At 32.7% G+C, this 16,132-nt stretch overlaps 4 protein-coding genes across 9 annotated transcripts in view; 2 read left to right on the plus strand and 2 right to left on the minus strand.

Annotated features, from left to right (window-relative positions):
- LOC100880244 (uncharacterized) overlaps positions 1 to 6,243 on the minus strand; it is a 14,409-nt gene extending 8,166 nt beyond the window's left edge. For 2 of the 4 annotated variants that reach the window (XM_076540111.1, XM_076540113.1), the window contains exon 1: positions 6,104 to 6,239. In XM_076540111.1, the coding sequence (XP_076396226.1) occupies positions 6,104 to 6,123 (20 nt within the window). In that variant the 5' untranslated portion in view covers positions 6,124 to 6,239. Of the gene's footprint in view, positions 1 to 4; positions 3,548 to 6,103 lie in introns of those variants that run through there. The other 2 variants (XM_076540112.1, XM_012292810.2) reach the window with 2 other exon arrangements.
- A 788-nt stretch (positions 6,244 to 7,031) lies between these two features.
- On the plus strand, positions 7,032 to 8,176 carry LOC100883375 (betaine-homocysteine S-methyltransferase). The gene has a single exon (XM_003706529.3). The coding sequence runs from the start codon at positions 7,032 to 7,034 to the stop codon at positions 8,007 to 8,009; it is 978 nt and encodes a 325-aa protein (XP_003706577.3). The 3' UTR covers positions 8,010 to 8,176.
- Positions 8,177 to 8,354: 178 nt separating this feature from the next.
- LOC100880128 (betaine-homocysteine S-methyltransferase) lies at positions 8,355 to 11,851 on the plus strand. Its single transcript, XM_003706499.3, has 2 exons — positions 8,355 to 10,031; positions 10,112 to 11,851. The coding sequence occupies exon 1, from the start codon at positions 8,907 to 8,909 to the stop codon at positions 9,864 to 9,866; it is 960 nt and encodes a 319-aa protein (XP_003706547.1). The 5' UTR covers positions 8,355 to 8,906; the 3' UTR covers positions 9,867 to 10,031; positions 10,112 to 11,851.
- LeuRS (Leucyl-tRNA synthetase) lies at positions 10,148 to 15,816 on the minus strand. 3 transcript variants are annotated; one of them, XM_012292807.2, is made up of 16 exons: positions 15,590 to 15,807; positions 14,867 to 15,079; positions 14,591 to 14,797; positions 14,366 to 14,527; positions 14,051 to 14,295; positions 13,767 to 13,986; positions 13,476 to 13,694; positions 12,950 to 13,403; positions 12,744 to 12,882; positions 12,250 to 12,520; positions 11,941 to 12,188; positions 11,637 to 11,871; positions 11,279 to 11,533; positions 10,990 to 11,205; positions 10,694 to 10,922; positions 10,148 to 10,621 (listed from the first exon to the last, which is right to left on the minus strand). In XM_012292807.2, the coding sequence occupies exons 1-16, from the start codon at positions 15,590 to 15,592 to the stop codon at positions 10,404 to 10,406; spliced, it is 3,534 nt and encodes a 1,177-aa protein (XP_012148197.1). In that variant the 5' UTR covers positions 15,593 to 15,807; the 3' UTR covers positions 10,148 to 10,403. The 3 variants fall into 3 exon arrangements, with proteins under 3 accessions (XP_012148197.1, XP_012148198.1, XP_012148199.1); XM_012292808.2 differs by lacking the exon at positions 15,590 to 15,807 and adding an exon at positions 15,345 to 15,363; XM_012292809.2 differs by lacking the exon at positions 10,148 to 10,621 and having other exon boundaries at positions 10,788 to 10,922; positions 11,012 to 11,205; positions 15,590 to 15,816.
- Positions 15,817 to 16,132: the final 316 nt, after the last annotated feature.

A 16,132-nucleotide genomic window follows, 5' to 3' on the forward strand; every position in this document is an offset into this window, starting at 1 on the left:
AGGAAAAAAATAAACTAGTAGTTCACTATATGTTTGGTATAGTTATTTAGTAAATAGTCATCTTCTAAAAGAATCCAGTTTTATTTACATACTGTTTATGCTTTAAAAACAAAATTTTTATCTTATGTCTAAAATGGCAAAAGTAAATATTATTTGTAGTATATTTCATTGTTGTATTTCGCGCGTTTGTGGGAGTACCCATAACGCCACTCGTAAAGAGTGGAGAAAGCGTGCAAGCGCGAACAGCCTACCCCCCTTTAAATAGATTATGCCAATCTCTAATAATTAGAAATTCATTTGCTTGTACATTTTCTGTATATTGCTAATATTAACTTAACGTTCCAAACATTTACATTAATTTTACACCATTGAAAGTTGAAAAAGAAAGGCATATGTATTACAAAAAAATAGCTATGCATGTGTTACAGAGAAATTACAAAATATCTATTACAAATAAATTATCGGTAAATGCACATTCGCCGACTGCTATACTTGCACACTGTGCACATGCGTGTTTCGGAATATTGCGTTGAAATCGTACTCCCACCGCTGATTCATGTGATTTGAGCACGTGTTTTCTGTTTTTCTATTTATTTATTTGTTTTCTTATATCGAAAAAGGCATCTAGGAGACATTTTCTCCTAACTTGCCGTTACAAAAAACAATTTTAGCCTAAAAACTTATAACCACGCCATCTATCCATTCATGCATACAAACCTATTTTCAGCCTCCATATTTTCCTTACAACCTTTCAACCTCACTCCACGCTCCCACATACATTCCTATTCTACCACACTCATACACGCTAAACACTGTCTATTCGAGTCTCATAATTCTATTTTACATTGTCTTAAAAAGGTACCAATTAGCATTCTCCCTGACATCTTGTTCCAGTAGCTCCAATGCCTTCCAAACAGCCCACGCCTCTACTGTAAAAATAGAACACTCCTCTCATCACTGCAAAGCATCTCGTCCCATCTCTTCTCATTCCTCGTTGCCTCTCTTGATGACCACTGCTGCCCCTCCTAATTCTTTATCCTTCATCTTCGATCCATCCGTATAAACCTCTACCGATCTTTCTCCTTCTCTGATCCATTCCAATTTTCTAAACATGGCTTCTTTAGCATATTGTTTACAGTTTTCTTCCTTTCTCCCTTTAATCTTAATCTTTTGCACTCTCCCACATCACACTCACACATCACATTCACACTTTACCACTCATCACCCATATCACACACCTTAGAGTCTTTACACATTTTCCGTTTATCTATCTTCTTCTTCCTTCACCTTCTTTTCCCTTCTTGCTTTCATCCAATTCTCTTTTCTCAGCCTCTCGCTCTCCTCCCACATTTCATTTAATTTTCTCTTCTCCTTCTCTTGCTCCTCATATTCCCTCCTCTCTCTCACTGCTTCCCTCCTTATCTTTTCCACTTGCCTCACCTCGCACTGTACATCCCAAGGTTCTGTAGTCTCCACCTTCCTGTCATCTTCCACGACAAACAGCGCCTTCTTAAAAAACCTTGCTTTTAAATCCAAATGTTTTTTAATCTCAAAATAACATCCTTCAAAATTTTTCTCATTTATCAATTTTATGAGTTCCTTCATCAACTTATCCTCCTCCTTCTTACTCAGTTTACCTGGTTTCCCCTTCAAATACTTCCTATTTCCTCCTTCTTGTCCTTCTACCTTTCTCCATTCTCTCACTTCCTTCTTGTACTTCCTGCATATTCACCTCCTTTACTCCCTCTACACTTCCTTCATCGCTTCTAACACTTTCCTCCTTTCCCCCCCTCACTCCAAAGTACAAACCTATTTTCATGCACCCTGTCTCTTCTTTCTTCCTCTTGTTTTTTCCTTCCATCTATTAGTTTTGGCCGAACTCCACCTACTACCTTCGATCAACCTCCTTCACCTTCCTCAGTCCTCTTACCCCCATACCTCTCCTTTACTCCCCCCACAACACTACTATATATCACCTTTTTACTGTCTAATCCAATTCCTTTTCTAATCTTCTCCATCTCTCCTCCTATTGGGACTTCTCTCTTTTCCCAGGCATTCACAATCTTCTTCTGCCGCAGCCCAGGCAATTCTGTACTTCCCTCATCTGCACTCCTCTCATCCTTCTCCCTCTTACACTTTCTATACCTGCAGCCCTTTCAATCACCTCCTTTGCAGTCTCAAATTCAACATTTTTGTATGCCATAACCTTCCTTATGGCATACTCTTTTTGAAACATCCAACACTTTTTGTCTTCATTCGCTGCATGATTTCCTTTGCAATTAACACATTTGGCCTCCTTTTCACACTTACCATGAAAATCTTCGCCACACTTTCCACATAATCTCTTCCTCCCCTTGCAAAACTTCATGATATGTCCAAAACGCCAGCATCTATAACACTGCTTTACTTGTTCAACGTATGGCCATATTCTTACCCCCACATGACCCTGTCCGATTAGCAGAGATACTGGCAATGCATCTCCTCTAAATATTATCAAAAGTGGCTCCCCAACTACTCCTTTTCTACCTCTCCTTTTCTCTCTAGACTTCCTTTTCAATCTCTCCAACACATATTCCCCCTGACCTGGCATTGCTTCCTCTTGTAATTCTTCCATTGTCCCCAACCAATCTCTAATCACACCCTTTCTGAACCTCTTCCTTATTGGTAAAAATACCCCCACGATACCCTCACTTCTTTCATAGTCCTGTAACATTTTATTCGCATCCTCCCTCGTCCGAAATGTCACTTCCGCTTTACTAAAGCCAACCATCCTGATTGACTCTATTCTCAAACCAGTTCTCTGCACGAATCTATATATCTTTATGAGGTTCATTTTCTTAAATTTGGCAACATGCTCACTCTTCAAAAACAATCCCACTATGAACTCAGTGTTATTATCACTTTCATCGTACCTGTGACAAAATCTTTGTCCATTTCTATCTCCTCTTTCCTCTCCTTCCTTTCTTTCCTGCCCATTTTTTGACATCAGCGTCATTCCTGCTTCCTCTTCTTCCTCTATACTTTCAGAACTTATACTTTTAGAACTTATACTTTCAGAACTTATACTTTCAGAACTTTCACTCTCCTCTGTTTCGCCACCTTCCTTTTTCTCTTTCTCCCTTAACTCTTCCTCTTCTACCTCTAGATCTCTACCTCTCTTTCTATCTACTCCACTCCACATTACCTTCCATGTTTCTTCTCCCTTCCCCATTGTCTCCTTTACTTCATTATCTTCATTATTAACTTCTTTATCTTCACCACTTTCCTTATTTAACACCTCATTTACTTCCAGCGACTTCAATACTTCCTCTTCATCCTCTTTCAAGGACTCCACATTCCAGTTCTCTAATTTCCCCACAAGGGACTTTCCTTTGCCGACATCCCTTTCCATTTCTTTGTCCGTTATACTCTTTTCCCTGTCCATATCCTCCATACTACTTGTAAGACTCATTTCCCTTTGGTTTATCTTTTCCATATTTCAATTACAAATCTTCCCAAATAATTCAACTAACCTCTTACTCAACTTATTGCACGCACTTTCTTTCTTCTGTATAATAAAATAATTTTCGGAAAAAAAATACACCGACTTCGAAATGCACTAAAAAGTATAAAATAATTTCTATTTCCTAATGAAGTAATTTCTATTTCTCTGAATCATACAATTACGTCACAGATATGAATTAAACCTATTTACTCGTTAGGTAGTATATTAAATACATTTCAACCTTTTCGGGGGCGGCGCAAAATTAAAAGATTTTTTTGAACATGTCAACCTTTGGACAGCCGAACATAGGCAAAGCTTGTATAGCTATTTTTTTTTCTATACATATAATTCGACAGCACGCCGCGAAGTAGGTGTTAGTGCGTATAGAATGTAACTATGGTCTATCTAGCCCTTTGCGGACGGGACGGTTCGAAGTTCGAAGTGAACCGTGGGGCCGAGCTCCTGCCGCGATAGTCATTAAAAATTGCCGGCGTATATTTCTGCCTAAACGCGGTTTTCGTTCATAGCATTCCAAGTCATATTCTGGACATATTATATATACATGCACAGATTTACGTGCATGAACACATGTACGCGTTTCTCGGCTCAATCAACTGTTTTCGCCAAACGCAAGTATGAGTTCTTCGGCCAATTTGATGATTTACGCAGAACGCATATATGCGGCGGTAGTCCGCAAAGGGCTATATTCATAGAGTATGCGACGGAAAGACTCGACCGCCGCATATACTATAAAGCTAGAGCCCATCTGTCGCAAATTTGGTAATTCCCGCGTCGTGGGCTCCGTTTATAGGTTCTTAGATTCATGGCTTCTACACGCGAACGAAGTCGATTCAATTTCATTTATATCAGAAACGTTGATCAAATGAAGATGCAGACATTACATTTACGTATATTACCAGGTATATCTATAATGGTTCGTATTCTTTCTCGGGATTTATTAATTTCCAATACGCCATACCACAATCAACTGGTTATTGGCAGCAACGTTTACTGAGGTATTTTTAATTTTGCGCCGCCTCCGAAAAAGTTGAAATATATTTAATATACTACCTAACGAGTAAATAGGTTTAATTCATATCTGTGACGTAATTGTATGATTCAGAGAAATAGAAATTACTTCATTAGGAAATAGAAATTATTTTATACTTTTTAGTGCATTTCGAAGTCGGTGTATTTTTTTTCCGAAAATTATTTTATTTAACGCTTTTTAGTGGAATGGGGAGAATTGTATAGGATACTGTGAGACAGTTCTTCCAGGCTTTTTTTGACTGCGTAAATGCCATGAGCATAATTAAGTAAAAGACAACATGGATATTCGTTTTGCAACTTTTTTGCAACAATAATCCTTTGCAACTAAAAAATGAAAAAAATTTTGATAATGGTATCAATGGGGAGTTAGACTCCACAAGATGCGAAAAGCTTTGTTCCGATCGGACCACCCACCTAGGAAAAACCGCCGAACATGCATAGAAAAAATAATCCTTTGCAACTAAAAAATAAAAAAAATATTTGTTAGAACGGTAGGGAGACTTTACCAAGCAATGGGAATAATACACCAACGTCAACGTGAACTCATCTTGCTGCATAAGTTGCGTGTCAAAGCGGCAAAGCTTAGTGTTTTGGTACAGTGCATTGTAATTGCCCTTTCTTGTCTTTCCCGTGCATAGCACGGGGCGTTCCACTAATAATACTAACAATAGTTATTCGCTAATATCACGAAAACTAGAGCTTACCGCCAATTATGCATAAGGAAAAACTCGTTTAGAATCATGCTACTAATAACGTATTAGAAGGACATAAAAATCGTTCGAAGTTGGCTTCAAAAGTTAACAACAATTTCTGTAATATCTCGAAAACAAAAGCTTTCCGTCAATTTCGCAAGAGGAAAAAGTTGTCCAGAACCACGTCCCTAACAACATATTCAAAGGACATTAAAATCGTTCGACGTTGATTTCAAAAGTTAATAACAATTTTTTTCGCTAATATCTCGAAAACTAAACATTTCCGCGAAATTTGTATATGAATAAAATTGCACAGAATCATGTCCGCGATAAGATATTGAAAGCGCACTAAAATCGAGAAAAGTTTATTTTAAAAGTTGCCGGTTTTTCTGCAATAACAACACTTTGCAATTAAAAAATGAAAAATTTTTTGATTATGGTACCAATGGGGAGTCTGAACCCAACAGATGCAAAAGGTTTCATTCCGATCGGTCCATCCAGCTAGGCGCAATGCGCGAACATACATAGAGAAAAGAAAAAAGTTGCCGGTTTCTTTGCAATAACAACACTTTGCAATTAAAAAATGAAAAATTTTTTGATAATGGTACCAATGGGGAGTCAGCACCTTCCATATGCAAAAGGTTTCATTCCGATCGGTCCACCCAGTTAGGCGCAATGCGCGAACATACATAGAGAAAAGAAAAAAGAAAAAAAAAAAAGAAAAAATATACTGGTCGAATTGAGTAACCTCCTCCTTTTTCGAAGTCGGTTAAAAATTTAATAGTCGCCAAAAATTCAAAACCAGTCCTCCGTGCACCGTGTGGGCATATAGGGGAAATATTCTATCCTACCTATACCACTCTAAAACTTGCTTTACCTTCCGCACTTATTCTTCATCAAATCCCATCTCCCTTCCTCCTTTTCTACACCTCCAACTTAATTAACTAAAGCAACTACAACTGAAAAAAACAACAATATCTCTCACTCGATAAAACTACTTCCTACTCATACACCGCCATCTTTTCCTTCCTTCTGTTTTTCTCTAAAAAGCTAGTTTCCTTGTTGAGTGTCGCCTCCTGTATCCTTAGTCTTTACTTTGGCCCAGTGACTTTGGCCACAGAGTAGGGATAAACTATCACTACTCTGTGCTTTGGCCATACGGTACTCAACTGGAAGTGGAAGAAAAAAAGGAAAAAGAAACAACATAGACGTAAGTATACTAAATTCTTCATATGAATAGTGATTGTAATTCCTAGTATGATGTACATGGACAAATAAAGTTCAAGGTTAGTATTTTATTATGCGATTCCAAGTGTAAATATTTAAAATTTAACGTTACGTCTAATTTAACCGTAAGTATAAAAATAATAATACATAATTGTATTGTATTTTACTTTTCAATTTATAAATAATAACATACTATATACACTGTACATTGTATACAATATATGGCTGCAGTATGCAAAGTTCAGTTGTATTTGTTATTATTTATTTCTGTATAATTCTGTAAATAAAAACAATATTTTCTCTAAAGGCTACAAATAGTTCACTTTGTTTATTTTATAGATTAAAAAATACGTATAATATATTTCAAAAGTGGACGGTAATAAATTCAGTATCAATAAATTCAATACACATAAATACATATTTATTTGTTAGATATTTCTTAATTTCTTTTTGTAAGTATTGCATCAATTTTATGCATGGTATATGTAAATATATCATTAAAAACTTCTTGTGCTTTTTCACTCAAGAGACTACGTAACCTTTATATTACATTAACTGGTTCACAAATATTGGAAAAAATGTCAAATGTCAAGATTTTAGATGGTGGATTTTCTGCACAATTATCCACTCATGTTGGTGAAAAAATTGATGGTGATCCTCTTTGGACAGCAAGATTTTTAGCAACAAATCCTAATGCTGTTTATGCCACACATTTAGATTTCTTACGAGCAGGGGCAGACATTATAGAGACAAATACATATCAAGCTTCAATTCCTGGTTTAATGAAATATTTATCTAAAACTGAAGAAGAAAGCATAAATTTATTGCATCAAGCTGTTAAACTTGCCCAGAAAGCTGTTAATGATTATCTTAAAGAGATTGAAGGAAATAACGACATTGAAAATAAAAGTCCATTGATTGCTGGTTCTTGTGGGCCATATGGAGCTAGTTTACATGATGGTTCAGAATACAATGGTGCCTATGGTAAAGCAACACCACGCGATACTATGATGCAATGGCATAGATCACGTATCAATGCCCTCGTAGACTCTGGTATAGACTTATTAGCGTTAGAAACAGTACCTTGTTATCAAGAAGCAGAAGTATTGGTGGAACTTTTAAAAGAATATCCAAATGTTAAAGCATGGCTTACATTTTCTTGTGAAAGAAATAGCCAAAATATAGTAGATGGAAGTAATTTTCAAGAAGTTGCTACAAACTGTTATAAAATGGCATTACCAGGTCAAATAATTGCTATTGGTGTAAATTGTATTGCTCCAAAAGATGTATCTCCTTTATTAAGAAATATTAACAAAGATACTGGGAACCAATTTATACCGTTAATAGCTTATCCTAACAGTGGTGAAATATTTTCATCCACCAAAGGGTGGATAAAGGATGAAAGCTGCCCTCCATTTGAAAATTTTATCCCTGAATGGCTAGAAATTGGAGTACAGTATCTTGGCGGTTGTTGCAGAATGTATGCAGAAAATATAAAATCAATCAGAAGAGAAATTAATAATTTTAAGAAGAAGAAAGCAGAGAAAGAAAACTAATTTTATCTCAGATGATCAAATTTCACTATCTTCAATAAATAAAAACTTACTGACTAAATATTATAATTTTATATTAGTACATATTACTATTTTATGTATATATACATTTTAATGTGATATATAATTTTATATATTCACTTAATAAATATATTATTATCATTTATAAATAGTATATCATTTTTATATAAACAATTTCCAATTATTTTAAATGACTTTTATCAATGTTTTTAAATCGAAAAACATATAAAGATATAATTAAGTAAATATTCTTAATTATATCAGTGTCTCGCCGTTTTTTATCATAAAATTATCAATTGCCCCATAGTATATTTCTTATCATGTATGGTACAAAGCAGCATGTGAAAACAAATTTATATAAGACGTTGGTAAATAGAAAATAATACTTATCAAACACGAATTAGATATGGTTTGAAACACTTATACATTGGTATATGTCATACCGTGTAGTTCATCTTGACTCGTGTAAAAACACGTGACAAAATTTGATCTTAGTGGCATGTAGAATTTTTACGATATACGCACGAAGAAAGCGATCTTTCACTGCATATTATTATAATACTTCCTTTTAAGATTTGATTCGTCTTAATATTTATCTCACAGAGTTCATTATGGACTTTGGAATAAGTGTATATACTGAGACCAACTGTACCAAATATTGCTTCAGACTTGCAGTAACATTTATACAATTAAGACGTGTGTGTAGCTAAAATTTAATCTTTTTTGAACTAACGAAATACGTGTTAGTGTTGACGAATTACAATTATAATTTTTCTTACTTTACAATTTTATATATTACTGTGCAATTATAAATTGCTTTGTTAGCTGTTGTGGTTGTAAATAATTTGTAAGAATCAATCATAACAGTTACAGTACAAAATGATGCAACAAGTAAAAATATTAGATGGTGGGTTTTCTACGCAATTAGCAACACATGTGAATGATACGATAGATGGTGATCCCTTATGGACAGCACGATTTCTTGTTACAAATCCTGAAGCTATTGTTGCTACGCATTTAGATTTTCTAAAAGCTGGAGCAGATATAATTCTTACAAATTCTTATCAGGCATCTATAGATGGATTTTCAAAATATATGAACATGACAGAAGAGGAAAGTCTTAATTTATTTAGCAAATCTGTAGAGTATGCTAAGGAGGCAGTAAATTTATTTAAAAAAGATGTCAAAAATTTGAAAAACGTATCTGAAAATCCACTAATTGCTGGATCTATTGGACCATATGGTGCATGTTTGCATGATGGTTCAGAATATACTGGCAAGTACTGTTCACTTGTGACGGAGGAGATTCTTATGGACTGGCACAGACCACGTATTAGGCAATTAATTGCTAGCGGTGTTGACTTATTAGCAATAGAAACAATACCATGCAAAAAAGAAGCTGAAGCATTGGTTAAATTACTTAAAGAATTTCCTAATATCAAAGCTTGGTTGTCATTTTCTTGTCGTAATGATGGAGAGAACATAGCTGATGGTTCTAACTTTCAAAATGTTGCAATGCAGTGTTATAAGGAAGCATTACAAGGACAAATTTTAGCAGTTGGAATGAACTGTATTGCACCACAAAATGTAAGTCCTTTATTAAGAGGAATTAATGCAAACAATAAGCAAGAAATTGTGCCATTAGTGGTATATCCTAACAGTGGCGAAACATATACAGTGGAAACAGGATGGATGAAAACGAATGATTCCTGTTCTTTAAACCAATTTATACATGAATGGCTGAATTTGGGCGTTCGATACATAGGCGGATGTTGTAGAACGCACGCTGAAGACGTAGTAAAAATACGTGCGGAAGTACAGAACTGGAAATGTGCCTAAATCTTTTTACAGATTTCATAAATATAACAAAATATACTCATTGAACACGTACAATTATTAATGAAAAACAACTATTTTTTCTTGTATTTATATATATCTTAAATAAATTTTATCTTTAGATTGAAAAAAGATATACACCAGAATTAAGAGAAGATAAATTTTTATGTAAGATTTTTTGCTACAAATAAAGTTGTTATAAAAAAATAAATTTTGGAATAATGTTATAATTTGCTTTCACATTTCAGGTGGATCACAAATGCTTATAGATAATAATAGACATATAAAATAAACAATTATATTAGATTTTTTATTCCTCAAGAGTTACATCAAAACTGTATATAAAAATCCAATATTTTTTAATAATATTAAAAGAATTTTTAAGTGATGAAAAGTATAAAATTTAATAATACAATTATAGCATATAAAATTTACTAAATATGTATAGAATACTTATATTATCATCACCAAATTATTATCCATAAATAATCATTTAGATAATTTATATTTAATGCGTGTATATGTAAGTATATGTATATATCAATTCTCTATTGATTGATTAATGTAGACCAATTCATCACCAACATTATATACATTGTTTCCTACATTTACTATAATAGTTTTGGTTTCCATATCAACATTAAATGTAGAATTAAGTGGAATTTGGGTTTTACCTTTTAACATATCATCGGGGACTAGTTTACCTCTAGGTCCTAAAATAGGATCATTATAACGGTATAGAAGAATTGATGACGGATCTGAAACAGCAAATGTTGTATTGAGTTTTAGCATAATCGATCATCAAATTTATGTGACCACCATTTGCGTACCTTTTACGTGCTTATTTTCTTTTAATATTCGTGATATAACGTCTGTTACAGTATCTGTATCAGCGATTTTTACATTTGTTCGAAATAAACCACTGCACTTTTGTGGATTCATAGCACACACATAAATTCCAGGTTTAACAGAAAAGTTTATGTACGGGGAACCAGGACAACATTCCTCTTTTGTCTTTTCAGGGGCTTCATCAGTATATTTTATCGTAATATTCTCCAACTGAATTTAAGTAAAGAGAAAAATTAACAAATATCAAAAGATAACGTAAATAAGATACAATACTTACATCCAAAGTATTTTCAAGATACATTTTATTATTTTGAAGAACTACGAATTCATCAAAATCTAATGTCAAATTAAGTGCGCTCAATCCAACTAGTTCCATCTTTTCACGCACCGCTTGTACAAAAGGCATTACCCGTTTCATATACTTTTTCAATTCTGGTAATTTACCAAGCGCGGCAGCAATAACTTTATTTTCTGGCAGTTTGTTATCATTTTCCTGCAAAGTAATTTAATGTATTTCAGTATGAATACATTATCTTATTTAAATGTACTCTTTCATAATTACTTACTTGATATAACTTTTTCATCGTAGTCAAAATAGTATTTTGCCAAGAAGGATAGGTTTTTGCTACCCAAATTGTTCCCTGGGTAGGTTTTTCTATTACTGATGACTCAGTTTTACCTTTTGATTTCTTTGGTGTCATATAGTTCTTTAGAAGAATTCTAAATGAATGTGCAGCATTCATAAGATATTGTGATGACTTTATCAGGATTTCATCTATTTCTCCCACTTCAGGCCATTTAGCATTTAATATGCTACCTTCCTATTAAAAAATAGTTCTTAATGTAGTATTAACTTTTACATTCAGTTTTAAGTGATGATATCATTTATTTTTTTAATTTAATATATTAGATACTAGGACTCACTTTACCAATGAGGTTCCACACATGTTCCGATACATGGGGACAAATAGGGGACAATAGAATAACTTGCAATTCTATGAATTTCATAATTAATGTCAGATTAGCGCTGTCCAGTGTACTTAATTGTAAATATTTGTCCTTTATTGCTTGTAACTCGAAAAATCCCGTTTTCAATGCTTCTTTATACAACATTTTGGTATAATTTTCCCCGGTCTCTCGTATTTTTAGATTCATTTCACTAATTCATCAATCACCAACTCAATATTGATTTTACAAACAGAAGTTGAAAAAATAGTTTAATAAATACCTTTCAAAAACCTTGTCATTAAATGTATGTGGTTTTCCTTGCCTAAAAGTATCTTTGGAAGCTAATACTTCTTTTATCCATTCAATAAAATTATACAATCTGAGAATTCCAGCATCAGCTGTGGTTTCTACAAAATTAGCATCTTCTATTGAATCACCAGAATCAGCTAGGCAAAGTCGCATACCATCTGCCGAAAACTTTTGTACAGCTTCAGAAAGAGTTAAGAAATTGCCCTCCGATTTTGACATCTAACAAAATAACGTTTACATAATTTTATATAACAATAATAAAATACATCAAAACATTTACCTTGGCCGAATTTAATAATAAATGTCCATTTGCCCTAATTCCTTTTGGCCACATTTCAGGTTGTTTATCCCATATTGCAGTATGATTATAAAGAAAGAATGTAAGATGGTTTTGTACCAAGTCTTTGCCAGATGTTCTTAAATCTACTGGATACCAATAATTAAATTCACGTCGCATATGATTTAATGCTTCTTTCTTAATATTTGTTTTCGGGAATTTTGCATCTTTGAAAAATATATAGTCCCATACTTCTGGTGTCATTTCACTGGCTCTAAATAAAACTACCTTTTTAACATGAATATATGCAACACATGTAAAATACTTTGAACATTATATTACAACTTATTTCCCTTGATATTACTTTAAAAGGTATCAATCTAAATATTTTTATCGATTATATACGCAGTGTTTCATATATATTACTCAGGAAATAACCTGTAATACTTAATGTTGGTAACTGATAATCATTTTAATATAGAATTGAATTTTTTTACTTTATATTGTATGTATTAGGTTTATCGCCTTTAAATGTTCCTCCTTGCAATAAATGAGCTACTGTATAATAAGCCATGTAGATTGTTGAATCTGACAGAGATTCTATTAACCAACTCTCATCCCACGGTAATTTAGTACCTATAAGATATAATTACAATTAATTTTATTAACATTATTTGCTTAAAATAATTAAAACAACATTTACCAAGTCCATAGGTTCTTGAACAAGCGTATTCGTGTAACCAGTCAAGACAAGCCAGAAAATTTTTTCTGACTTCCTCGTGATAAGTATTAACATTATTTAAAGCTTCTGTCGTTTGTTTTCTCCAGGATTCTTCTCCATAATCCAAATACCACTGATTACATAAAGCTACTACGCATTCATCATTTGATCTAGACATTACAGTTTTTTCAGGTTCATAATATATAACTGCTTGATTCTCATTTACCAAATCTTTCTGTATTTGCTTTTTAATATCTTTAATTTTCTTTCCTTTATATTTACCAACTAGTAATACTCCATCGTAAAAACCTTTAAGATATAATATCTCTTTTGCTTCCAATAGTTTAGCTTTATCATTTTGGGACTGAATGTTTAATTTATCGTACAAAGTTACTGCAGATAAATTACCATATTCTGGTATTTCAATAACTGGTATCTACAAAAGTTTTTTAGTTATAATTTTTGGTTTTAATTCTACATTACTATTAAAGATGTACATTCAACTCACTGGGTCATAAGGTAGCACCATTTCATCAGCTATGTTATACTTTTCCCTAAGAGGTTGTTTCTTTTTTAGATCTACTAAAGCTGCGTAATCATCAGGAGAATCACTAGGCACAGATGTAACAACTCCAGTACCTTTATCTTCTTTAATAGTTAACATTGGTAAAGTGTAAATTATTTTATTTGCAGTCAAAGGTGCTTCCAATTTTAATCCTAATATTACCTAACATACAATTTATAATATTTAGTACATATTATTACAAATTTTCTTCATAAATAAAAGAATGCATACTACCTTTCCAGTAAGCTTTGCTACAATTGGTATGTTTCCTTCCTCTTTGAAGAAACCTTGATAAGCCATGTTTCGAGCTGCTCTTTCTGTTGATATATAAATATCTCCATTTGATACAGTATATGCAATATAATTTATATCTGGATGAACCCAACAGTTTGTTTGACCATACATTGTTTCTGGTCTCAAAGTTGCAGCTACTAAATATATTGGTTTGTTGTGCCTATGCAAATATATGAAATATTAAATATTAAAAGCAATCTTTACAATTCTAATACTGTACCTACTGTAAACATGGAGGATAAGGTTCCAACACTTTCATTTTTATTAATGTATATTCTTGTGGCCCTACACCTTCCCCAGATGACCTATCATGATCCATACAAGGTTGTCCATCCTTTGGTGAATAAATTGTATATCTTTTCCCATATTTTACTTTATTTCTAGCTTTTAAGTGATGAAATTGCCAACGGACAAATGAATCAAAAAACGGATTTGCATCAGTTGTAATAAATGTTCTACGCCAATCTGTCTAGAATGAGTTTCAAGTCTTACACTTCAAATACAGCTATTTATATACATTAAACTCTTTAGTAACTTACATGCAGTCCAATTGCCTTCAAATCTTGCACTGCAAGAGGTGGAAAATAATCTAACCAATACTCAGCATTGGCAAAATTTTTTATTTCTTCATCTTTCAAACCAAGTGTTTGCATAATTTGCCACTGATATTTTGCAGCAACAGTTTTTGCAACTGCTTTACTCTGAAACCAAAATTATTTATTAGAATGTAAAATATGTAGATGATGTATGTATTATCAAATTACCTTTGTTCCTTTACTTTTATCTTTTATTATTACATCATCTTCAATTTCTTCTATCAGTTGTTCTTTAGGAAATTGTGGAGGATAACCATACAATTCCATTTCTCTTTTTAATTTATCAGCACAAGCTTTAATTGGCATACCAGTACAATGAAAACCAAATGGAAAAAGAACTTTTTTTCCTAAAAGGCGATTATACCGAACTGCAAACTACAAAGTCATTGATATTAATATTATATAGAATACTTATCTTCTTTTATATATTCATTAATTATTTACCTCACACTTTGATAATGAAAATGTATGACCAAGGTGAAGTCTTCCATTCATATATGGAAATGGAAAAGTTGCGAGAAACTTTTCATCTGCTGTTTTTTTATCTTGAAGAGGTGCATCCTCTTCATACACTTTCTCACTTTCCCACTTTGCTTGCACATCTTTTTCAATCTTTTGTAAATATTCTACTTTAAATGTTCCTTTTCTCTCTACTGCCTATCAATAATAATTGTTATTTTAATTGTTATTTATACATTTCGTTTGATCTTTCTACGTTAGCACTTTACAAAAAGCTGAGGTCATATTATCAATGTTATAGTATTCTAAATATAACATTTTTATAAATGAACAAAATTAAAATTCAGCATTAACATAAATATTAAGATGAGTATACATTCTAATAATGTTATTACTTAAATTGTATCCACGTTTGAGATGTTTTTATTAAACTATTATTTAAATTAATTACAAGTGCATTTACCATTTTGGTTAAGAATCGTTAACTAGCAAAGTACAATATTACAAAACTAATTAATAAATTAATAATTTTCACAAAATATTAAAACTATTGAAGGTATATTTAAAGCTGATCAATAGCAGCTTGTATATATACGGTACTGAGGTTATTTTTGTTAATATATAAATTACTTTTGAATCATTCATTAAATGCACTAGTATAGCATAATTATTGATTTAAAAGTAAATAATATATTAGCAGATACTTACCATTTTTTAAATATATAGTACTAACAGAATACAACTAACTTTAAATAAATATTGAATGCTATTCGCAAAAACCACGTGCCGCTTTTAGATACAATATTGTACAGTTAATAGAAGCCGGCTAGAGTACGTGTCACCACGTAAATATATACGTGGAGATAGAGGTTCTGAGAATTACCACATTACTTTTCTTTCTAATTTCTTGCTACTCAATTGCATTGCAAACGTGCAATTTTATAAATCGTTGCACAAGCCTAATACGCAGTTTATAGTGCATGTATAACATTACGCAGGTTGTTCATCGCATAAGAGTTAATTAAAAGGACAAAATTTTAATTGATTATGAGTGCAATCAAATTCTTTTATTATTTATTTCAATAAATAATGTATGGATAGTCTTTGCCCTGCATTCATCTAAACCAGCGATGGGCAACATGCCCACAAGGGCGCAGTACATGTGTAAAGATCATGCACTCATAGACACCGGGTTAGTAACATATTTCAATCTCATATTCTTTGTAATCTTGAAACCACAGTAATATAAAT

Source organism: Megachile rotundata, chromosome 15 (genome assembly GCF_050947335.1).
Source record: "Megachile rotundata isolate GNS110a chromosome 15, iyMegRotu1, whole genome shotgun sequence".
Taxonomy (NCBI): domain Eukaryota; kingdom Metazoa; phylum Arthropoda; class Insecta; order Hymenoptera; family Megachilidae; genus Megachile; species Megachile rotundata.